This window comes from Balaenoptera physalus (assembly GCF_965194825.1).
Source record: "Balaenoptera physalus genome assembly, chromosome: 20".
NCBI lineage: Eukaryota > Metazoa > Chordata > Mammalia > Artiodactyla > Balaenopteridae > Balaenoptera > Balaenoptera physalus.
In genome coordinates, this window is record NC_138901.1 from 10,837,244 (window position 1) to 10,861,666 (window position 24,423).

At 51.4% G+C, this 24,423-nt stretch overlaps 1 protein-coding gene across 5 annotated transcripts in view; it reads right to left on the bottom strand.

Moving 5' to 3' along the window:
• Positions 1-24,423, bottom strand: part of TBC1D16 (TBC1 domain family member 16) — a gene marked incomplete at its 5' end in the record, with an annotated part of 83,605 nt that overhangs the window by 50,159 nt on the left and 9,023 nt on the right. For 4 of the 5 annotated variants that reach the window (XM_082441521.1, XM_082441522.1, XM_082441520.1 and 1 more), the window contains 2 exons: positions 13,046-13,643; positions 16,559-16,794. In XM_082441521.1, coding sequence (XP_082297647.1) covers positions 13,046-13,643; positions 16,559-16,794 — 834 coding nt within the window. Of the gene's footprint in view, positions 1-13,045; positions 13,644-16,558; positions 16,799-24,423 lie in introns of all 5 variants that reach the window. The other variant, XM_082441523.1, reaches the window with a different exon arrangement.

Sequence of the window (24,423 nt, forward strand, 5' to 3'; positions counted from 1 at the left end):
CTGAAGGTGAAAGCCTATAAGCCTGTGCCTGTCCACCCTCTCCCAAAAGGGGGGACCGTGACCCCAATTAAATCGTGGCTGCTGTGACCGTGAGCACGCGGAGCACAGGGGAGCGTGCAGGGAGCCCGCTGTCACTCGACACTCTTCCCGGCAGCCCGGCAGCCTGCCAGGCTCAGAGAGAGACCGTAGCTACCAAAAATAATCCTCCCAGTGTTTAAATATTTACAGAAGCAAGACAGATCCTGATGCCTTTACCATCTACAGGGTCCGGCCCTAACCGCCAGCCCTGGGGCTCCTGGGAGAGGCCAAATCCACCCCTACCCCCCCCGCCCCCTTTGCTGGGTCCCAGGTCTCCTCCCTCTCCCTTCCAGATGTGTGCGAATCTCCCTTTCTGTGACCCACGAGACAGCCCCCCTCTCTCCTTCCAGAACATTTCCACTTCTGACTTCTTACTCCCAATGTTACCTCGACCCTGGCAGGCACCTCCTTCCTATAGGCCTTTGGGGCCCCAAAACCCCTCCTCAGGAAAGGCCCCCCCTTCTCTAGAGGGTCTGCATCCCATCTTGGAAACCATCAAATAAAATGTAACAGAAGAGGCATGTGCCATCTAAGCCTGCAGGCGGGTCTCCATGCCTCCTCCTGGGACCCTCCAGGTCACTTAGGGGCCTGGCCCGTGATGGCCTTGTGGGCATGGATGGCCACTGTCCCGCTGTGTGGGACAAAAGGCGGGGCAGTGAGGATGGAGACTTGCCAGGGCACAGGGCTGGGCAGAGCTGGGAGGTGACCAGGGGCTCGACTCCAGGGTGGCCACACTTAAGGACCATCTGTGTCACTGCCTGCCGCTAAGGAAGGTCGGGAATTTGCTCGAGGCCACCTGCTGGCACCAGAGTCCAGGCCTGCTTCCTCCAGTCCATGACTTTCAAAGGGCAGGCGGTTTGCAATGACCAGTGTGGCTGGGCTTCAGCTGTCAGATCGTCAGGGAAACGATACTCTCAGGTTCCCCAAACAGATTCCCTGAAGCAAGGAAGCACATTCTGGATATGGTGGAGGGGCCACCAGGAGCCCTTTCTCCCTGGCACATCACAGGCATTTAGGGAACATTGGTTGAATTGAAAGGAAAATCCAAGTAAAAATGCCTTGTTTATTCTGCTGGGAATGAACGTTAAGGCAAACAGTAGAGGATACAGGAACGTTCTGATCAAAAGACAAAGGTCATTTGCCACCCTGCTCTCGCTTTTAGGGAGGATTTCATCAGGTATTGGGTTACATTACAACAGCCAAGCGGGAGTCCCAAAAGGCAGAGCGCGGGCTCCCGTCTCACCTGGGAGGCACTGTCACGTCACTGCTCTGTGACCTCACGCTCAGAGCTCTCAGAAGCTCAGGTGGGCCCCGGGCCTTGCAGAGTCCCTGCCAGGGCTGCTGATGCAAGAGCCAGGGCCTCCAGGGCCTCTAGCTTCCTGCTCCCGAGTGGAGCTCTGTGCAGTCAGAGCAACACAGCCCGCAGAGAGCGTCCCCACCACCCCCTGCAACAAATCATCGAGGGTTGCATCTGGTACCTCCAGAGGGGCTGTCGTGCTTTGTGAGCTGAGGGGGAAAGGCCAACAACAGTTTCATTTCCTGTCCTTCGACAGCCATCCTGCAGTGGGCATGCCAATTCCCTGGGGAGCACAGCCTCTCCCAGAGGCTGAACTTCCTTCCTTTCACTTCAGGAGGGTTGATGCACCTATTTCCTCCCTGTCCTGACAGCTGTCATAGAAAGAGGTCAACTTTCTAAAGAGCTGATGGTCCTTGGGGGTGAGCAGTCGACAATAGCATGATTTCAAGAAGATCCACCCATGCAAGGGCTCCACCATGCATCTCTTTGGAATCTTGCTTCCTTGGGTGACACACTTGGCTAGTGACTTTCAGAATCTCTGCTCCAAGCCAGGGAGGGGTCAGGGCTACAGAACATTCCCCACAACAAGCAGGAGCAACAGAATGCTCTCCAGACCTCCTCCTAGAAGCCACACAGCCATCAAGGAAAAAGGAAGAGGGCTGGCCAGAGAACATTAAAAACAAAAATAAAAACAAAAACAAAACAAAAGCAGGACACCAACCAATAGAGACTAGAGCTGGCCAACTCAGTGGCCCTGTGCCACACACGGCATCAAGCACTTGAAATGTGGCGAATTAAAACTGAGATGTGCTCTAGGGTTAAAGCTTGCATGGGATCCCCAAGACTACGTACAAAGATAGAGAATATTAAACATCTCTCATCAACTTTTAATATCGATCGCATGCTAAAATGGTAATATTTTGCATATACTGGGTAATTATTAAAATTAATTTTACATGTCTCTTTTTTATTTATTAAAATGTGGCTACTAGACCTACACAAATATGCCCAACTGACTTTTGGCAAAAGTGCAAAAGCAGTTCCATGGAGGAGGGTTGGCCTTCTCAATGGTCCTGGGGCAACCAAACATCCCCAGGCTAAAAGACAAACCTTACCCTAAGCCTCACTCCTTCCACTGAAATTAACTCAAAATGGGTCATGGACTTACATGTAAAATGTAAAACTATAAAATTTTTAGGAAAATAACAGGAGATCATCTTTGGGATTCAGGACTAGGCCAGGAGTTCTTAGACCTGACACCAAAAGCAAGATCCATAAGAAAAAAAACCTGATAAATTGGGTGTCATCAGAATTAAAATATTTTGCTCTGTGAAAGACCCTGCTGGGAGGATGAAAAGATAACTACAGACTGGGAGAAATACTTGCACATCACGTATCTAACAAAGGACTAGTACCCAGAAAATAAAAAGAACTCTCAAAAATGTAACAGTTAAAAAAAACAGTTAGAATGTAGGCAAAAGACATGAAGAAACATTTCACCAAAGAGGATAAACAGATGGCAAAGAAACACATGAAAAGATGCTCAACATCACTAATCATTAGGGAAATGCAAATTAAAACCACAATGAGATACCACTACACACATATCAAAATGGCCAAAAAATAAAATAGTGACCACACCAAACGCTGGTGAGGATGTGGAGAAACTGTACCATTCACATACTGCTGGTAAAAATGTAAGATGGCACAGCTACTCTGGAAAACAGTTTGGGCAATTTCTTTTAAAACAAAACATGCAACTACCATAGATATGACCCAGCAATTGCACCCCTGGGAATTTCTCCCAGAGAAATACTCACAACAGCTTTATTCATAAATGCCCCAAACTGGAAACAACCCATCAATGAACTTCCTTCAAAGGATGGACAGTTAAACAAACTGGTCTGTGTACACCATAGAATACTACTCAGCAATAAAAAGGAAAGAACTACGGATGCATATGATGGCTTGGATGGAGCTCAAGGGCATTATGCTGAGTGGAAAAGGCCCATATCAAGGTTACAGAGAGTGTGATTCCATTTATATGAAAGTCTTCAGAGACAGAGAATAGAGTAGTGGCTGTGACTATGAGGGGGAGTGTATGGGAGCCGTGTGATGATGGACTGTTCTGTACCTTGACTGTGGTCATGGTTACACAAAGCTACACATGGGATACAACTGCACAGGAATCTATACACATGTACACACAAATGGGTGCTTGAAAGACCAGCCAGATCTGTGAGTTGTACGTACCTCCATTTCCTGGTCTGGAACATGTACTATGGTTTTACACAGGATGCTGCCATCAGGGGAGGTTGGATGAAGGATGCATGGGACCTCCCTGTACATTTTTTGCAACTTCCTGTGACTCTATAGTTATTTCAAAATAGAGTTTTTAAAAACAAGACTACCATAAAATTTTAAATTTTGTGTGGCTCACGTTACATTTTTACTGGACAGTGCTGGTTTAGACCCGGCATCAGCACATAATGGTCCGCTGTCTGTCTTTGTACAACCCATGAACTAAGAATATTTTTTAATAGACTTTATTTTTTAGAGCAGTTTTAGGTTTACAGAAAAGTTGGGCAGAAGGTACAAAGAGTTCCTAGATACTCCTCCACTCACACACAGCGTTTCCCCTATTATTAACATTTTGCATTAGCGTGGTGCATTTGTTATGATTGACGAACCAATATCAATACATTATTATTAATATCTAAAGCCCATAGTTTACATTATGGTTCACTCTTGATGTTGTACATTCTATGGGTGTTAACAAATGCATAAGGACATGTATCAGCATTACAGTGTCATCCAGAATAGTTTCTCTGCCCTAAAAATCCTCTGTGCTCTATTCAACCCTCCCTTCTCCTCTAATCCCTGGCAACAACAGATCTTTTTTTTACTGTCTCCATAGCTTTGACTTTTCCAGAAAGTCATATAGTTGGAATCACACAGTCTGTAGCCTTTTCAGATTGGCTTCTCTCACTTAGCAACATGCATTTAAGTTTCCTCCATGTCTTTTCCTGTCTTGATAGCTCATTTCTTTTTAGCACTGAATAGAATTCCCTTGTCTAGATGGACCAGTTTATTTCTCCATTCACCTACTGAAGAACGAACATCTCAGTTGCTTCCAAGTTTGGCATTTATGACGGAACCTGCTACAGACATCCGTGTGCAGGTTTTTAATTGAAGAATGGGTTTGAACATTGTAAAATGTTGAAAAAGGCAAAAGGAGGGAAATATTTCATGACACATGAAAATTATATGAAATTCAAAGAGTCCATAAATCAAGTTTTATTGGAACCCAGCCACGCCCAACTACTTCCATATTGCTAGTGGCTGCTTTCTCTCTATGGGCAGAGTTAAGAAGCTACACAGAGGCTGTACAGTTCAAAAAGCTGAAAATACTCACTACATGGCCCTTTACAGAAAAGATCTGCTGACCCCTGAGATGGACAATTACAGTCCCCAACTTTGAAAGGCCAGAGAGAAGCAAACCAAAATGATAATAGCAATGCCGAAAGGATTGATGACCATAAATATTTTCTTTATGCCTTTCCTCCCAAATTTCTAAAATGGACATATATTACTTTTGTCACTTTTAAAGTAGATTTCCACAGCATCTTTGCTCGGGCCCCACAAGCCTCTCAGGGGGGGCTCCTGAACACACCCAGAGGGCTGCCAGGGCTGGGCCAGGAGGGGCGACTGATATGCCAAGTGATGACGGAAACAGGGGCTTCACAGGGCCCGATTTTGTTTTGCTTTTTTGCTTTTTTAACTTCAGAGCTGGTACCTCAGCTAGGAGCCTTCATTCTGTGACCCTGTGCCTCAACCTTCTCTACAACAGGAGAAGAATAGCCCTGACCACAGGCATTGTTTTAAGGGTTAAATGGTCAGTACCCACAAAGCATGTGCTGGGTTGAATAGTGTCCCCCAAATTCACATCCACCTGGAACCTCCTAATATGACCCTATTTGGCAACAAGGTCTTTACAGATGTAATTAGTTAAAGATCCCAAGATGAGATCATCCTGCATTGAGAGTGGGCCCTAAATCCAAGGACTGATGTCCTTACAAGAAGAGAAGCCACATGACGATGGAGGCAGAGACTGGAGGGACACAGCCATGAGGAATGGCTGGAGCACCAGGAGCTGGCAGAGGCAGGATGGAGCCTCCCTGGAGCTTCAGAGGGAGCAAGGCCCTTCAGACACCTTGATTTCGGACTTCTGGCCTCCAGAACTGTGAGAATCCCACTCTGTTTTTCTAAGCCGCCCGGTTTGTGGTCCTTCCTTATGGCGGCCCCAGGAAACTAACACAAAGCACTTAATATCTGGCTGGCACACTGGTAGGTGCCATAAAAGTGCCACTTTTATTTTTATCATCCTGGTAAATGACTACCATTTGCCTACTCTGTGCTGAAACTTTTCGAAGTGCTTTCGCTCATCGCCTCTCTTTGGCTTCACAACGGCCCCATTTCACAGATGAGGAAACTGAGGCACAGCGAGATTAAACACCTCGCCAAGCTCATGCCCCAGGGATCACGCGGGACTTGGTTCACATCTGACTGCAGATCTTGCCCAGCCAGCTGGCCTGCCCCTTCCCTCCCAAGACAGTGTGTCTGAGCCAACAGCTGCCCTAAGTCTCCCACCAAGAGACTGGGCACTGTCGAGACCCAGCCTGAATTCCCTGGCAGCCCCTCCAAGCTCCTGGAGGCAGTGGCAGCCGCCCATCAATGCGTTTCTACAGCTGCGGGGCAGACAGTGAAGGGCTATTCTCCTCCCCAGGCAGTGCCTGGCTTCCCTGCCTAGGAGGCTCCCAGGCAGGTCCAAGGGCTCAGTCCCACCAGCTGCCCTTCTCAGAGCAGCTTCCTTTGGACCCCTGCTACCAGCCATCCCCAGGCACAGAGATGGGGAGTGACGGGTGACTGCCACCTTGGCTGGGGGGGCTTGGAACAGGCGGGAGGCGGGTGTGGAGGGAGAGATGCCGGCACAGAGCCTGCCGAGTGCTACAGAAACATAAGACAAGATTAGTCTTAACGACGCACAGAACAGATTGCAGGGTGTCGGGAGATGGGATGTTTTAAAGAAATAAATCTCAGCTCCCGGTTACAGAAGCACAAACAAACCCAAACAACAGATCTTTGGAAGCTGCCAGCTTCCCGGCTGCCAGGCTGCTGCTGGGGGCCCCAAAGGGGTGAGGGTGGGTGTTCCAGGAGCATCCTCAGGGCATCCGGGGCACCGGGGCTGCCCCAATACTGAGTTAGCTCAGAGATACCTTCCTGAAATTTGGGGGGTAGGGGGGTGCACCCCCCAGCCCCTGGCCATCCTATCTCTCACCAACTCTTGGCCATTCCACCTCCTAAATCTCTCTGGAACCCACACTCATCCCTCAGCATTCATCCCACAGCTCCTCTCCGACCATCACCCTCCCTTCCTGGGCGGCAGCAGCCCCAGGACCTTCCCTCACCCCTTCCGCAGTCCCACTGCTGCTGGAATGGCCTCCGAGGACATCCACTGGTCCAGCCACTGGCCCTTCCCTGTTGCTCCCCCCTTCTTCTTTTTAGGGTCCCATCCTTCTGGCCCCTCCCCTATTCTCAGCCTCCCATCCCTCCTCTCCCACCTCTGGGAGAGGGTTCTTATTTGCTTTAGCTACTATGGGTGGGAAGGGGTGAAAAGCGTCTCCCTCGTTTATATCACCGCCCTCCCCCGCCCCCCGTCTCCAGGAGTGAGCGGTTCTGTATGAACCTCTCATTCCTGCAGGCTTGTCCGCCTCCCCTGAGATGGTTGGACAGAAAAGGAATGGGGCAAGGCTATTTATGAAAACCGCCCAAAGCAACTAAGAATCTCATGGCATCACACAACCTGCCCCTAACCAGGCTTTGGGTGACCCAGAATGACACCCTCTGGGTCCCTCCTGGCAGCCCCCCATCAATGATACTCAGCACTTGGACCTGGCCCACCAAGCTCATGGGCTCCAGGTCCTTCTCAGAGGCTGGATTCTCCCCAGAGCAGGGTAGAAGGAGCAGGGCCTGTTACACCAATGACAACGAGAAGTTATGAATAATTCAGCCTTTACGGCTGATACTCTGGTGTCACAGAGCCTTTTCCTCCTAAAGGCAAAAAGCACTTAAGCTGCCATTTATTTCAGCCTGGCTCCCTCTGCGGGGTGGGCGCCGTCATCCGTTGTCACCGTCCCTCCTCACTGGCTTCGGCTTGTGACCCCTCCTGCCACCCACCCCCTAGTAAGCTAGCCCCTGCGTGGGTCGGGGGGAACACCTGTTCAGTTTTCTGGTCTTTTCCCCTTTTTCCCTTGACAGAGCATTTTGAGGGGCTACTCTTTGCCAGGAGTGTGACTACTCCCTCCATCCCCCTCACAAGCACTGTTTCGTCTGGACCTGCACTGTCCAACACAAAGCCCTCGCCGCCTGTGGCTATTGAACTTTAAATTCAGTAAAGATGAATAAATTAAAAATCCAGTTGCTCAGTTGCCAGAGCCACATTTCCAGGGTTCCACAGCCACATGTGGCCAGCGGCTACCACACGGGACAGCGTTCATCACCACGGAAAGTTCTATAGGACGGCACTGGTCCAGGTGACAGGTAAGTCTCACGGAAAAGCAACAGCACAAGGCGGCATATGTTAAATGCCACACAAATGAGACGCCAGGGGAAAGCAGCAGGAGCTCTGTAGAGCGAGCAGGGGTCACGGAGGAGACCGCAGTCTGGCTGGGGTTTCAGCAGGGGAGGGGAGAACATTCCAGCTGGAGGGAGGCTGGGGAAGGGGGAGCCTGCTGGGGCCGGCTGGCCAAAACACCGCGTGCATGGGAAAAGAGGAGAGGAGAGGAGGTCAGGGGGCAGGTGAGCATCGGAGCAGGATCCCAAGGGCAGGCAGCCCGTGTCCCCCTGGGGCTGTACCCGGTTCTCCTGGACCCACGTCTGGGCTGGCTGGACCACTGCACCAATGAAGCCACGGCGAGAGTCCCTGCGTGGCCAGGCCACCCAGCTCGTTCTGTAACCTGAACGCCACCCTTCACTCGGGATGGCCGCCCCAAGAACACACACCAAGGATGACAAAGGAGGGGATGAGAGAGGGGAAACACAGCACACATTTACCCTGGGGGTGGGGGCACCGATGACAACTCTGGGGACGCGGGTGGCAGACCATCAGCATCAGCTTCATGGGAAGGACCTCACAGGGTCTTAGGAGGTCTTCTCATTAACAAGCATGCAAGGGACTTCCCTGGCGGACCAGCGGTTAAGACTCTCTGCTCCCACTGCAGGGGGCACGGGTTCCATCCCTGGTCGGGGAACTAAGATCCCACAGGCCGTGCGGCACGGCCAAAAAAAACCCCAAAAAACAGAAATAAAAAAACAAGCATGCAAGACAGTGGACAAGGGTGAGCCAGTCTAAGCTGTGTGTGGGTTTATGATTAATATAACCACACGGTAACATTTTTGAAACATGAGAAAAGAAAAAAATTACTCGTAACCACGCTATCCTGACATATTGGTACAGATTCCTCTCAACCTGTGCTGTCCAATAGAGTGGTCACATGTGCCACTTAAATTTACCTCGATCAATATCACATAAAATTAAAAATTCAGTGTGTCAGTCACACTAGCCACCTTTCAAGTGTTCCCTAGCTGAGCAGGCCAGTAGTGCTACCTCGAAGGCACAGATCTGGAAAGTTCTAGTGGGCAGCACTGCTTGGCCTGCCTCATTCATGCGTCAGGCCTTTCCATAGATTTCAATCAAAATGTATACATCATTTGCTACCTGCTTTGTTTGTGATGCACTATAAATTTCCATGCTGCAGCACAGCCTTTACAAATATACATTCTTCCGTCTGGCAGTACCGAGGTTCTGAACATTTTGGGGAGTCGGAGGGCGCCCCCTCCTCAGGAAAATGCACACCCACGAACACACATACAGGGAGTGGTGTAAGACTTCAGGGGGCTCATGGACCCCCATTAAAAATCCCTTGACCTGGAAGATAAACTGTAATGGATGGGTCTCCTTCTCTAGATTCTTCCCCTTCTTCCTCCATTGTAAAGAATAGCATGATGAACGTCTTCATGCAAATGTGCTTTATTTCTGTAGTTTAGATTATTTCTTAGGACGAGTTCCGGAAGAGACCTTTTGATTTAGGGAGTGGGAGCTGTGTTTCAGCTCATACGTATCGCCACACACGTCCCCAAGGGGGAGCAACTGACACGCCACATGGGGGTCCACATGGGGGTCCTGTTATATTACACCCTCATCCAACTGGCCCTTGAGACTGGGTACCTCTCAGGACAGAAGCAAATGATGGGATGGCCACTTATCTTGTCGGTGGACATCCTCACCTTCATCTCAATCCAAAGCCTTGATTTCTGACACTGTGGAAGGTACGGGGCTGAGAGCCACAGACCCTAAACCCTGCTTGTATAACTCAGATCTCCATGGGAGGAGGGCCCATGATGACAAGTCAGCAGCACAGCTCTCCTTGTCCACCCATTTCCCAATAGTCCTTGGACACTCACACAGTCAAGGATTTCCAGCCATCACTGTGCTGGGGCTGGTGGAGTGGCTATGGCAGGTGGCCTTGCCATCTAGGGATGAGGCTGTGCAGGGCTATACCCCGCAGGTAGCACACGAATGGACACCGCCTTTCTAACCACTCAGCCCTTCTGTGAACTACCAGCCACATAACAAAATGTTTAGGGGACTCTCGGATGGGGGCTGCTTCCCCCTCCTCGCCCAGCCCCAGCCCCAGGCTCAGCCTCCATGTGTAGTTCTTCAGTTCTGCCACCAGAGGGATCCCATGAGCCAGCCTGCCTGCTCCCCTCCCAGGGAGCCAATTCCCGGTTAAATTAGGAGCCTCTGCTCCAGGAGCCGCTATGGGTGCATTCAAGTCCTCAAAGACAAGCTCCCTGAGGGGTGTCTGGTCCAGCAGATGCCAGCGCTCTGGGACCTCGCCCCAGATGCCCTCGGCCTGAGGCACAAGGCCCACACCTCTCTCCCCGGGCTCCCCACCACAGCAGGGGTTCTCATACCTGGCAGCACTTTGAAAACCCCTGGGGAGGTCAAACACTGCCCAGGCCCGGGCCCCATCCCAGCCATTCTGGTTCAATCAGTTTGTGTGTGGCCTGGGCATCAGGAGCCTTCAAAGCTGCCTGGCGCATTCTCGTTTTTCGCTGGGCTGGGAAGCCTTGCTCTATAGCACCCAGTACTACTGACCATTTAGTCCACATTTCCAGGCCCATCACAGGGCAGGAGCTGTGGGAGGGAGGGAGTGGAGGAGCACCAGCTTTGCTTCCAGGTCTCAGATGCGGTGGGGAGACAAAACTGCAACTCAGCTCCGAGAGCAAAGAAGCAAGTAAACATGAACTGCAGGGACAGCCTGGCAGGAAATGTAGATTCCAGGGCCCACCCAGCCCCTTTTGGAATCACATCTGTTTTTTTTTTAAGCTCTCAGCAACCTGTCAAGCACGGCTGGGTCAGGAACCAGGGTGCCTCCATGTAATACCTCTCACATTCCGTCTCAAACACAGGCTGTTTCCACATCAGCCCCTGACTGAAGCACACGCTCCTGGGAGGCAGGGAGGGACCTCACTCATGGCCATCCTGCCCCAGCCCAAAGCCTTGGCTGAATTGGACTGATTGGGCCAGAAAAGCAAGCAATATGGAATTGTTGGAGCTCCACGGTGAAGGAGGGAGCTCCCTCACAACACTAGTCTTCCGAGCACGCCTCGCAGCTCTAAGCAGAAACATGACCCCTAAATTAAACTGGGTGGAGCAGGGATCTGGAAGGTAAAAGTAGGGTTCCCAAAGCATGACTACAGAAAGGCCTCATGGTGGGACAGCCAAACTTTCACACCTGACAGACGCCACCCAGCTTTAGCTCAGGAGTCTGCACGCAATACAGAATAATGCTTCCAAATCCAACTGGAGGTGGAAATTGTTGGGAATATTAGCCAGACACACAAACAGAGTGCTGACACACTTGGATGGACCTTAAGGAAGGAGCCAGACACAAAAGGACACAAGTTGCATGATACCATTGAGGTGAAATGTCCAGAACAGGCAAATCCAAATCCATAGCGACAGAAAGTGGCTGAGGGAGGGGGATGGGGAGTGACTGGTGTGGCACCACCGGGGGAGCTCTGACAGAGCCCCACTGGCGGCGGGACCCAGGCGTGGCTTTGAGTTACATTCTCAGCCTGGTTTCCTGGTGGGAAACAGCACACGACTCAGGGAACCTCATGGGGCACTGGAGTCCTCGGCTACAGCTGACCGCTCCCCTTACATGCACCCTCCAGTACTCAAGACGGATGTTATCAGTTTACCCTTGGGCTTTAATGGACCACATCTTACTGAGGGGAAGAAAACAGGAATGAATCCATCTCAAATTCCTTCCCGCTGAAGCCAGCAAAGCATTCTGCATTCCTCCGCCCTACTCCTTTTCTCCTGGGATTACATCAGTTCATGTGACCTTATGTGCTCTAGGTCTGGTGTAGACCCAGCAGGGTTCGAATCTGGCTCAGCTCCTAAATTAGCTGGGTGACCTCCAGCAAGTTCCTTAACCTCTGAGCCTCGCTTTCCTCTTCTATACACAGGGGGTGATGTTAGCACCTACCTCACAGGGTTTGGGATGGTTGTGAGCATAAAAAGAATTAATCCATGGCACGCATGCCCAGTGCCCAGGCAAAGCTCAGACCATTCACACTTATCACATGCCCATCTCATATCATGAGCTCAATAATTGTGTGCTGACTGTTTGATTATGTCAGCGCTTACTATCATCACGATTATTAGCCTAGAAATCTAATGAGAACAAGGACCACAGCCGAGCATGAGAAGGGGCGGCAGAAGTCCCACACCTGCCCATGCCAGGCCTGCCCCAGCTGCTCTGGGTTAGCCCAAGCCTGTGGTTCATGAGACTTGTGCACACCTACCTCTGGGAGGCCCCGAGGCCCCCTAACGACGCTGTGTGGTGGCCGCCATGAGACTGCAACAACGCTCCCCAATCAGGCAGGGGGTGGGTCTCACTGCTGCCCCTCCTGGTCCCTGCCTGTGTGGCCAGTGAGCCCGCCAGTGTGCCCAGGCATCTGGTTCCCCTGGGCTCTGGGGCTGTACAGTAAATGCTGCCAACTTCCCCCTGGGGTTGTGTTCCAGCCTCTTACAGCTTGAGGGTGTGAGAAGTAGAAAGGCTAGGGACCCCTCTGGTGGGCCGGGCCACGTGCCTGGCTTGGCCCCAGGCAGAGCACAGAGCCTGGCTGGGGACCAGGCCTCCCCCACAAGCCTTCGGCCGCCACCCAGGCCTCCCTGAGTTTGCCTGGGGGTTGTGGGATGACCGACCATCTCCTCCAGAGATGAGCACAAAAGACACCTGGACTGCTGGGGCCTGGCACCAGGGGGGTTAGACAGGGTTATGGGGCTGGTCAGACCTGGCAGGGAATATTTAGTCCTAGGGGAGGGGAGAGAAGAGGGAGGGAACCCCCAGCCCTCCTCCCCCGGACTGTGCATCCATCACAATCCCCTAGGGTGGTGTGAAGTGAGGGGACAGGGTGCAGAGGCTCTGGTGCCTGCGGGATGGGATGCAGGCATCCTCAGCGCTCAGTGAGCAGAGCGGGGACACATGCCATTGCTCTTGGCTCCAGAGAGGCAGTGGGGAGTCAGGAACTCACCCATTCTCGCTCTCCAGGAACACGGAGCTGCTGCTCTCTGCGAGGGCGGCGCTGATGGGCGAGAGGCAGAAGGGTGAAGAGAAGGCCTCTGAGTCCGAGTCGAAGGAGCTGGCCCTGCTCACGCCCTCGGCCGACAGCTCCAAGGAGCCCTCCTCCTCGCCCGCCTCGGGTCGTGGCTCCCGGCCCTCTTCCGTCCCGTCCTGCGAACTGACCGCCGACAAGATTCCCGAGTCACTGTGGGCCGGCTGAGAGGCCAGGAGGGAGCTGTCTGTCCCCAGGCCCAGGGCCAGCTTCTCCCCGTCCTCGGGCGAAGGGCTGACACGCTCGGGGTCTCGGATGCTCTGGGCCACCACCAGGATGTCCTCATCTCTGGGGATTAGGGTGGGCCTGGGCTCCATGGGGGACGGCGGGCGGGGGGCCCCCGAGCTCTGGGTACGCCGGCCCCGAGGGCGGGGTGCCTTGCGCACGGGGGAGCTCTCAGGGGTGATGTAACGCAGTGCCTCCTCGTCCTGCTTCTGGATCCGGGAGTTGGGGACCCACGCGAGGATGAGGGTGGCCCCCAGCAGTTCATCCTTCTCCATGTACAAGCACAGGTAGCCTATGAGGGGTCAGGAGCACAGACGGTTAGGGAGGGCCATGCACGAAGTGCCGCTGGCTGGTTTCTCGCAGGAGCCACACCTGGGTTAGTAAAACTGTGGGGCTGTGCAGACTAGCCAAGCTCCGGACACAGCCTGGCCCTAAGAAAACACACCTGAGGGATACAGTTGAGCTCAGGATGAATGAGTGCTGTGGGCATTTTCTAAGCACACACACTTAGCAGATCCAGTGGGCCCGGGACCTCAAGCAGCAGCCCGTCCTGTGCTTTCCCTCCTCCTCTCGTTCAGAGCCCCACCCTGTCCACTGTCTGGGGGCTTCAGAGCTTCCCTGCCTCCATCAGCCTCCCGGTCCGGGCAAGCCCAGGGAACTGGGGAGGAACACAGGGGCCCAGAAGCCCCACTGGCTTCACAGCCTCACCACAATCCTAGGAGGGATACAGGCAGCAGATTTTATTGTTATGTCCCAAAAAGAATAAATCCAAGATGAGTGGCATTTGGGCCTTTTCCAGTTGGCTGTGGCTTCTTAGCATTTCTTCCTTACCACTGTTTTGGAAGAAGGGGCCATCTCGATGTCATGCCCTGCACTGCTGACAAAAATGAGAAGAGCGATCCTCCAAGGCCGCCGGCAGTGTGTGGGTGGGCTCTTCGGGCCCCTGACTGCTCAGTCTGGGGAAAGGTGGCCTTTCCTCCTGCAGCACCTGCCATTTCGGGGTGTCCTGACTCTTGGGCCTTTTGCACCAGGTTCCCAGGCCTCCTGGTTTCTGTTCTGAGAAGCCCCTGGGGCAGGAGCTAGGGTCCCTTTCATGCCCCAGGGCTCTGGCTCAACCCAGAATCCTTAGCCTGGCTCCCATTTCCAAAAGAGGTGGGGGGAACTCCAGGGCTGTCAGCCAGTTATGTAGAAGGATAACATTCGGGTGAGACCAAGTGTCTCCACACCCGCAGATCACGTGGCTTTGGGTTGGGAAGGGAGCCTGAGACCTCTGGCTCCCTCTCCCTTGCCTCCCATCACAACAGGATGATACCAGAAGCCCTCCAAAGGCTGCTGCTATTTTATTTGTTTTATGCCCAGAACATGTAACACCCTCAGACCCAGGGCTAGAACCTCTGTACCTGGCACCCCAAGTCCTCGGAGTTGGGTGCGTGGTCAGGCGTCCACAGGGTCAAGGTGACATGCCACCCAGAGCCTGTACCCCCTTCTAGAGCACACTCCACGGACCAGGACCCTGGAATCCCCTGCCCTCACAGTTCAGAGTCTGCTTCCAGGGCCTGCTCGGGGCTTCCCACCTGAGCTGTATGTGGGGGCCGTGGATGGGGCTTTGGTGTCCCCAGGAGAACACCTGGGGCCCCTGTAGTGCAGGAAAGAGCTGGGGCCGGAAGCCGGCTTTCCTACTTTGGAACCTGGAGGGTCTGGTGATTCTAAGTCTGCACCTAACTGTCCGGGTGACTGTAAAGATATGCTTATCAAGGTAAGAGGACAGAATACTTTTCAAAGAGTTCATTAGTATAATTTAAACTTGTCTTTTTTATTAATTTATTTATTCAGTATTTTGTTGACACATAATTTGCATGCATTAAAGTGCCCAGATCTGATTATAATTCAGAATTTTAAATGTATTGACATCTGATGTGGGACCTCTGTCTGGACTCAGGTGGGCTGCAGCCAGGCTGCAGGTACACTGGGACTGGGGATACGGAAGCACCTTTCGGCAGCCTAGGGAGGCCACAGGACGAGCCCAGGGCCTGCCTTCACCCCACCTGCACCCCAGGCTGGCATTGGGGAGCACCTCTGAGCACCAGCCTCCTTGTCCGAGAGACAGGCCTGCCCAGGCTCCAGCCACTCTCATGAGGTTGTTGTGCAAAGTACATAAAGCGATACATTTGTCTGTTGCAAGTCATTTGCGCAAATGACAAAGGACCACACAGGCCTCTAGTATCACTAACCCATCTTTTTGATGCTTCCTCAGAGCAGCAGGGCTGAGGGACTCAGGTGTGAGTGCCCGGCTGCCATAACCAAGTCTAACACCCCCAGGCCCCCTGCCTCAGGACAGTCACAGTCAGTGACACTCCTGCAAAGAGAATCTGTGCCCACTCCCTTAGTGCACAAGGAAGCTTGCCGTTTTGGGGCTCAGAGTACAACTGGAGCCCTGGAAAAAATGTAGTTTCTTTCTCTGTGGCTTAGCAAAAGATAGCAAAGTCACCGCCACTACAGGAAAAGTTTCCCACTCCTGGGACTAAGGAGAGCCACGGGCTGGAGTGTCCCAGGAATGGCTCAGGGTAACTCTGGGCTCCCATGTGGAGGGTCAGGAAAGGACCCTCCTCCATCTCCATCCCTGCAGAGTCTAAGAATTTTCTTCCCCAATCTCAAAACAGAAGTTTTAAGCACAGAGGGTGCGCAGGATCAAAGATTTCCACGTCCCCAGATTCCTAGGCCTGTTTCATGCCCCACTCAGTCCTCACCCCACACTCAGGACTGCAGGAAGGGACAAAACCACCAAGACTGACCTGAGGGCTATGTTCCTGCACACGCTCAAGGGGGCCTGGCGGAAAGCGTCTCACTGGGCAGGTTCCTGCAGAAGAGGATGCCCTGCTTCCCTTCTGGCTTCCCTCCCCGTGAGCAGGGGGTTCCCTGCTCCCAGAAGCCCTGTAGTGCTCAAATGCCCTCTTCTACTTGCAAATTCAGGCTAATTCCCCTTAAACCGTCCTGCCTACCCTCCATGAGTCAAAGGTCACTGGCCTGCTTCCCAGATGGGGAAATTAGGGCAAATGGGGAAGTGACGCAGGAGCTTGCTAACTTTAGAGAGATCAGCCAGCTCTCCCCAGGCCTGTGACTCCACAGCCCTCCCCTCCCAGGTCTGTGACCCCAAGCCTTCCTCTCCCAGCATGTGACCCCAGGCCTGTGACCCCACTCTGGGCTTACCTGGGTGGTGCTCCCCCAGCCCCTGCAGCCCTTCTGGCGGGTGCACGCAGACATTGTTCTTGGAGTAGATGATCTCCCCATCCAGGATGGAAGGGGGCCCACCGCCGCCACCGGGGGTGAGGGTCAAGAGGTCCGAGGCTTTGGAGGAGGCCCGGCGAAGGAGGCGGCCCAGAGACATTGCCGGGGGAGTGTTTCCATCCTCTGCACACTTGGGCCCAGGCGGGGCTCTACCAGACCTGCCTGGGGGAGGAAGAGAGAGAAAAGGCATGGCCAAGGTCATGAACTTGGACTGGGTATCCCTGGGGCAGCATCCTACCCCACACCAGTAGGCTGGAAACGGAAGCTGTGGAACCACAGAAGGGGTCCTGCTAGCACAAGGCCGTACGGAGGGTGAGCTGCGTTCTCAACAGTGGCGCTACAGACACTTGGGGCTGAGTCCTTCTTGGTGGTGGCGGCTGTCCTGTCCATTGTAGGGTGTTTTGCAGCATTCCTGGCCTCCACCCACCAGATTCCACTAGCACCCCTTTCCACTGTGACAACCAAAACTGTCTCCGGGCATTGCAAATATCCCCAGGGGGCAAAATCACCCTGTTAGGAACTGGTCTAGGGAATTCCCTGGTGTCTAGTGGTTAGGACTTGGCGCTTTCACTGCCATGGGCCCAGATTCAATCCCAAGTCGGGGAATTCAGATCCCACAAGCCGCGCAGCGTGGCCCAAAGAAAAAAAGAGAGAGAGAGAGAACTGGTCTAGAGGAATCTGTTCCCACGGCAGCAATTTCAAAACCTCCAGGACACAGAGTTCACCCCATGTCCCTTCCTTCCTGAGATTCTCAGCCATCTGCGGTGCTTCCCAGGGAACATCCCGGTTCTCCTTCGTCCTTCCCACCTTTCCCAGCCTTCTCCACCCTCACCTGCCCTGTGTGTCCTCATTATCCCAAAGCCCAGCCTGACATCCCAACACACGCTGGCTGCCTCAGCTGGGAAGGGGTCACAAGTGATAGGTGAAGGACCCGAGTTAACATACAACTCATTCTTTAAAAAAATAAACTAGAAACCAAAGGATCAGATCCAGAATATACACAGAATTCCTAAAGACTCCCTGCAAAAAAGGAGCAATATCCCAACAGAAAAAGCAGGCGATTCACAGAAGTGGAAACAGAAGGACTGAGAACATGAAATGAAAACCCAACACCCGACACACTGGCAAAAAGCAATTTTAATTCCAGCAAAAATGAAACAAAAGCCCAGGCAGCTATGTGAACCAACCAGACGTTCCCGTCAATGGGGCTCATGACGGCCGCCCACCAAGCTGGGAGTAGGATGACCACAGGCATGATGTCGCCTGTGTCAATGAAGAGATGTGTGTAAAGCTATTTCCTGGTCAGAGATCATGGATGTCCGAGACTTCAGGCCATGCTGGGCAGGGTGCAGGCCAGCCTCGTGGGGTGGGGTGGCTGGGATGGAAGCGTCGCAGAGGGGCTGCAACTCAAGCTCTCAGAAAGAAAAAAAAAAGACTTGAAGCCGGTATGATAAAATTATTGACTGGGAATGGATAGACCAAATGCAGTCTGTCCATACGATGGGATATTATTCAGCCTTAAGAAGGAGGGAAATTCTGACACCTGCTACAACATAGATGGACCTTGAGGACATGCTCAGTGAAACCAGCCTGTCACAGAAGGACAAATGTTGTATGATTCCACTTATATGAGGTACCTGGGATAGTCAAACTGATAGAGACAGAGAACAGAAGGGTAGGTGCCTGGGGCTGGGCAGGGGCTGGGGAGTTAGTGTTTAATGGGGAGAGTTACTGTTTGGGAAGATGAAGAAGTTCTGGAAATGGATGGTGGTGACGGTTGCACAACAGTGTACCCAAATGTCCCTAATGCCACTGAACTGTGCAGTTAAAAATGGTTAAGAGAGTAAATTTTATGTCATTTTTTTTGTGGTTTTTTTTTTTTAGTGGTCTTTCTTTCTTTCTTTCTTTCTTTCTTTCTCTTTCTCTCTCTCTCTCTCTCTCTCTCCCTCCCTCCCTCCCCTCCCCTCCCCCTCCCTCCCTCCCTCCATTTCTTTATTTTTGGCTGTGTCGGGTCTTAGTTGCAGCACACGGGATCTTTTGTTGCAGCACGCAGGCTTCTCTCTAGTTGTGGCATGTGGGTTTTCTCTTTCTAGTTGTGGTGCGTGGGCTCCAGAGTGCATGGACTCTGTAGCTTGTGGCACGTGGGCTCTCTCGTTGAGTCATGCGAGCTCAGTAGTTGTGGCGCTCAGGCTGATTTGCCTCGAGGCATGTGAGATCTTAGTTCCCTGACCAGGGATCGGACCTGAGTCCCCTGCATTGGAAGACGGATTCTTAACCACTGGACCACCAGGGAAGTCCCTCTTTTTTTTTTTGGCCACGCCACGCAGCTTGCGAGATCTTAGTTCCCCAACCAGGGATTGAACCCGCGCCCTCGGCAATGAGAGCGTGGAGTCCTAACCACTGGACTGCCAGGGAATTCCCTATGTCATGTATGTTTTACCACAGTAAAACTTTTTTGAATAATCAACTGGAGGGGGTTCTCAGGCTAAATTATATTGTTCTTTGCACCCTCTACACTTTGTACATTTACCCCTAAATCCAGGGCTGATTTAGGATGTTCCCTAAATGGAGTTCTTTCTGTGTCCAGTGCTTGGACGGGTTCTTGGGGCAGAGGGCGGGGGCTGGGGGTCCAGCTGGCTCAGCGGGGTAGCGGTTGTCTCAGTGCTAATTTCCTTCAATGTCCTGGGACCAGGCAGCTCAAGGCTGGATCCTCAGGCCCTTATGGCTCTCTGGGTGTCCCTCTGTGCCCCCTTGCTCTGATCTCCCGTCTCTTTGCATATTTCCAGTTGCCTCCACGGCAACTAACTCTCCCAAACACAGCATCCTTCTAACAGCTCCCTGCAGGCCCAAGAGTCACCCTTCCCATTCCTGCGTCTTTACCCAGAAAAACCCATCACTCTCTTCTCTCTCATTGCTGAGGTTCCCAACGTCAGGATGACCTTGAAAATCACTAGCCCTGGAGACTCAGGCCTAGCTGGGGTCCTCGCCTCCTCAGCCCTGAGCCACAGAAGCCCCTCTATTCTCGGCCATATCCAGGGCCCCGAATCCACCCCTTCTCAGGCATCCGCCATGCCTGAGACACCACTTTTAATGTGGGCTGCAGAATCAAGTTGACCCCTTGGCCCAGGGGACGGCAAGCTGGTTCTGTAAAGGGCCAGACAGGAAATATTTTTGCCTCTGTGGGCCCAACGGTCACTGTGGAGACTACTCGATTCTGTCCTGTTGTGTGAAAGCAGACAGTACGTGGGCAGGTATGCCTGTGGTCCCGCGAGACTTTATTAAATAGCTACTCACGCCAATTCCATATAATTTTGACGTTACACAAGAAAACTCTTCTAGTTTTTTCACCCATTTAAAAACGTAATAACCATCCTTAGCTCGCGCACTGTATAAAACAGGAAGAAGGCTAGATACGGTCCACGGGCGATACGTGGCCGACCCCCGGCTCAGACACTTTCTGGATACTCGGGGCAGGGCTGCTCCTCACTACCCAAATCCCCTCCGGGCCCAGCTCTGGGGGAGCCTTGTGGCCTCCCCAGGTCGAGGGGGCGTCTCTCACCGTCTTAACCACTGAGTGCTGTCTGAACACACAAGGCACATTACGACGCTTGACAACCAATGTTCAAAACTTAAAATAAATCACACTGGAACCTACACATCAAAATATGTGTTTTCTTTCCAATTAATCATCTGGTAAAGCTATATTCTTTTATTCTAATGATGACTTCATTCCATTGTCCGGAATATTTTTAGAATTCAATAATCATTCCAGAATTACAAGATCAGTTAATGAGCCATACAAGAAAAAGAATTCCTTTCTCCAGATCAGCACTGCCCAGAAGACATACAATGAGAGCCTCATATGCAATTTTAAGTTTCCTAGTAGCCGCATTTTTAAAAAGTAAAAAAGAAATGAGGGAAATTCATTTTAACAGTATATTTTTAGTTAAGTCACTATATCCCCAATAGTATCATTTCAGCCTGTAATCAGTATGGAAAAATTACTCATGAGCTATTTTACATTCTTTAAATCTCCAGAATCTGGTGTACATTTTGCACTTAAGCATACCTCAGTTCACATCAGCCACCTTCCAGGTGCTTAGTGGCCTCCTGGGGCCCGTAGCCTCCTGCTTGGTGAGGCTGGGGCAGGTCTGGAGCCCCACCTCCTTCTGAGCCTCAAATGGTATTACTTAGTTTAATCGCCCTAACCTCCAGAATGTGCTGCAAACAATGCTCAGCTGAGTCCAAAAACCACACCATCTTTAAGCTAAGACGGTTTGCCACCATTGAGGATAATCAAAAGAATGTGCCGGAAGCTCTGAAGGAGATTCCAAAATACAAGTGTTCACAATATAGCGTTTTCCCCACATCGGCTGTGAAACCCCACTGCAGCTCTGGAAGGTACATCCTAGAAGCGCAGTTTTGCAAACGAGAAAACAGCGGCCGCACACCCCAAGTCAGCCAGTGAGCGGACACACCTGAACATGAGACCTTTGTCCTCTGTGCGTGGAATTCTGGCTCCTACCCCTGCCCCTGCAAGCTGGGTGAGCAAGGACAATCCCCCAGTTCCACCCCCAGGTTGTTCAGTGCAGGAGACAACGTGCCTCTGGGTAGGTCCAGCCCGTCTGTTAAACATTAGCCACGAATATTTACTCTCTTCAGACAATGCTCATTTATTTTTTCAATGTATTTGTTCCTTTGTGAGCCTATTTCATCTCAATTAAAACTGGTTCCCGACCTCTGCTCTCTGTCAAACTAGAAGTGGAGAATCTTTGACCTATTTTTTAAAAGCTTTTTCTTTTTTTAGATTATGAAACGTGTTCAGAGAAGTATAAAGAATACGTGTCCCTTAACTCACACCATCCAAAAGTAATCTGTGTATTTTCTACTATCTTCCATGTCTATCTTAACAAAACAAAACCACCCACTGGAATTATACCATACCTTTCTTTCAGTTATAACATACATATATTTTCCCATGTGTTATAGGTTGAAATGTGTCCTCCCCAAATTCATATGTTAAAGTTCTCACCCCCACACCTCATAATTCAACCTTATTTGAAAGTAGCTTCTATACAGATGCAATCAAGTCAGAATTAGGTCATTAGGGTGGGCCCTAATCCAGTGACTGGTATCCTTTAAAAAGAGGGAGTTTGGACACTGGTGTACAAGGAGAATGCAATGTGAACATGAAGACAGCCATCTACAAGCCAAGAAGAGAGGCTTCAGAAGGAACCAACCCTTCAACACCAAGATCTCAGGTTTCCAGCCTCCAACACTGTGAGAAAATTAATTTCTGTTGCTTAAGCCACCCAGTTTATGGTACTTTTTATGGCAGCCACAGAATACTAATACACCACATTATTAACTAATTTAAAAATTCAAAATGTCAACCCTCCATCTTGATAGCTATAAATATAAAACAAGGATGCACCATTCTTGAGCCAGCCACCATCATTAGATATTTGGTTTCCAAATAGTGGCTACTTAAATAATAAACTTTACATTTGATACATAAATCTGTACCTGTATCCTCACTATTTCCTTAGGACAATTTCTGGGATTCCTATTTCCTTAGGAGGAAAAACTGGACCCCTGACATAATGTCCAATAGATTTCCAAAAAGGTACCATAGTTTTTAGGGATTTGAATCTTTGCTAATTTGGTCATTGGAAAATGGTTTTCTGATAATCAGTTCACTTGAGCAGGTTGTCCTATGTTTATTAAACATTTGTGTTCTTCCTGTGAATTGTCTGTTGGTGTACTTTGCCAATTTTTCTGCTGGGGTGTCAGAATTCTTATTGCTATGAAAGAACTCTTTATATAGCAAAGATCTTAATCCTTTGCTATAGTTGCTGCATGTATGTTTTTCCTAATTTGTTATTTGCCTTTTAACTGTATTACTCATTTTGAAATACAGAGGTTTTAAACTTCTAGGCAAACTGATGATAACTTTTCCTTAGTGATTTCTTTTTATCACTTTTATACTTTATATCATTCATCTCAAGCCAAAGATCCAATCATCACTGGCTTATATTTTCAACTATTTTTCTTATGATGTCCATTTTCAATTAACTACTTTTGATATTTCAAAAAGCCTAATTCAAAGTATACATTTACCTGAAAAGGCCGCACATGTTAACTATTCACCAGCTCATTGAATGAGTGTTTATGTTGTTTTTATCGCTATTTCCTGTTTTTACTGTGTACTGTTACTTGATAAAAATAGGGACATCAATATAGCTTAATAAAGGTGGGGTGCGTGTCATGTAAAATCTTACGGGAAACTTAAAAGGAGGGGGCCCTTAGCAATGACCCAGAGACCTGTGTGGCCTGGTCCGTGCTCTGGTCTGCACCCTCTCGTCTTCTCCCACGTTGCACACGTGATGGACACACACGGTTCTCACACTACCAACATGCTCCAGTGAGAACCACTCTCATTACAGGCCGGCTTGTACTATAAACCGGGCTCTGCTCATCGGCAGCTGAGATGGTGACTGAGCCAGAGCTGCCCTCCTCAGGCCCCAGCCGTTCCAGGGGCCCACTGGCCACGGCTTCCTCATTTGGGCCAAAGGAAGAAGCCTAGAGCAAGCTCTCCAAACACACCCTCCCTGCCTGCATCCCCAACCCCTGCAGTACTTTCCCCTCGAATCCCCCTTACTGCCTTATTTTGCTTCTGTTTAAAGAGATGCCTTGTTGCTATTTACAACGCAAGGCCCGTGGGTCCAGAATGCCTCACACCCAGCGGGTCCTGCCAGGGGCCCCTCACCTCCGTCCAGGTGGGGAGCGACGATCACCTGTCGTCCTCTTTACCACGTGGGACCACAGTCCCCCCCAACACGGCCCCCAGCTCCACCATCACAGCTCGCGTCCTGTGGCTGACCACCGTGGGGAAGGCGACGACCTGCGAGTCAGCAGAGGCTGGGTTCCTTGCTCAGTGTGAATTTCTATTCGGCTCCCACCATCCGAGTTGGCAGCGTCCTAATTTGGCAGTTCTATCCGAGTCCTCCAGCTGGTGAATATAAATCTGAGTTTACCCCCCACCCTGTCAGAAGAGAGGGAAGGAAAAGAATCCCAAAGAGCACAGTTGCTGCCAGGCTACCTCCCAGATGAGAATGGAGGCCCTCCCCGCCCAAAGCCCAGGACAATGCCCTTGGGGTGCAGTTGCCCCACATCAAGCAGGGCCTGCTAAAAAAGCACAGCTCGACGGAAACAGCACTGGTGCCCAGAGGCTCTAAGGTCATCTGATGCAGTGCTTCTCCAAACCAGGGGGCTTTAAGAAACTCATTGGGCAAGTCCCTACACTCTGACCCAGCAGGTCTGGGGGAGAGGGGCGCCCAGGTGACACCATCCCCATTTGAGATGGGGAACCATTCACCTACTGCTCCCCTCCACCCCCAGAGGAAGGTGGAGAATTGGGCTCTGACAGAAGGTAGACCAGCCCCTCTGACGCTCAGGCTGTGCTGTTATCAGCACACATTAATGACACGTCAGTGGCTGCCCAGGGCCACCCCCCTCTGCATCCCCTGGTTTGTCACCAGTTGGATGTTAAAAAGGATTAAGGGGTGGGTGTTGGGTGGATCCAAGACTGCAGAAGGCCTCTCTCACTGGCAGCCCAGGGCCTATCTGTCACTGGGTTAATAAACACGGCTCTAGCCCACGTGTCACCCGGAGGAGAGGCACGTGCAGCTCCGTGTCCAGGGGCGTGGACTGGAGAACCGCCTGCAGAGACACCCCGAGGGGAGGCCCCTGGGCTTCAGTGCCCACTGGTCTGGCAACGAGACTTG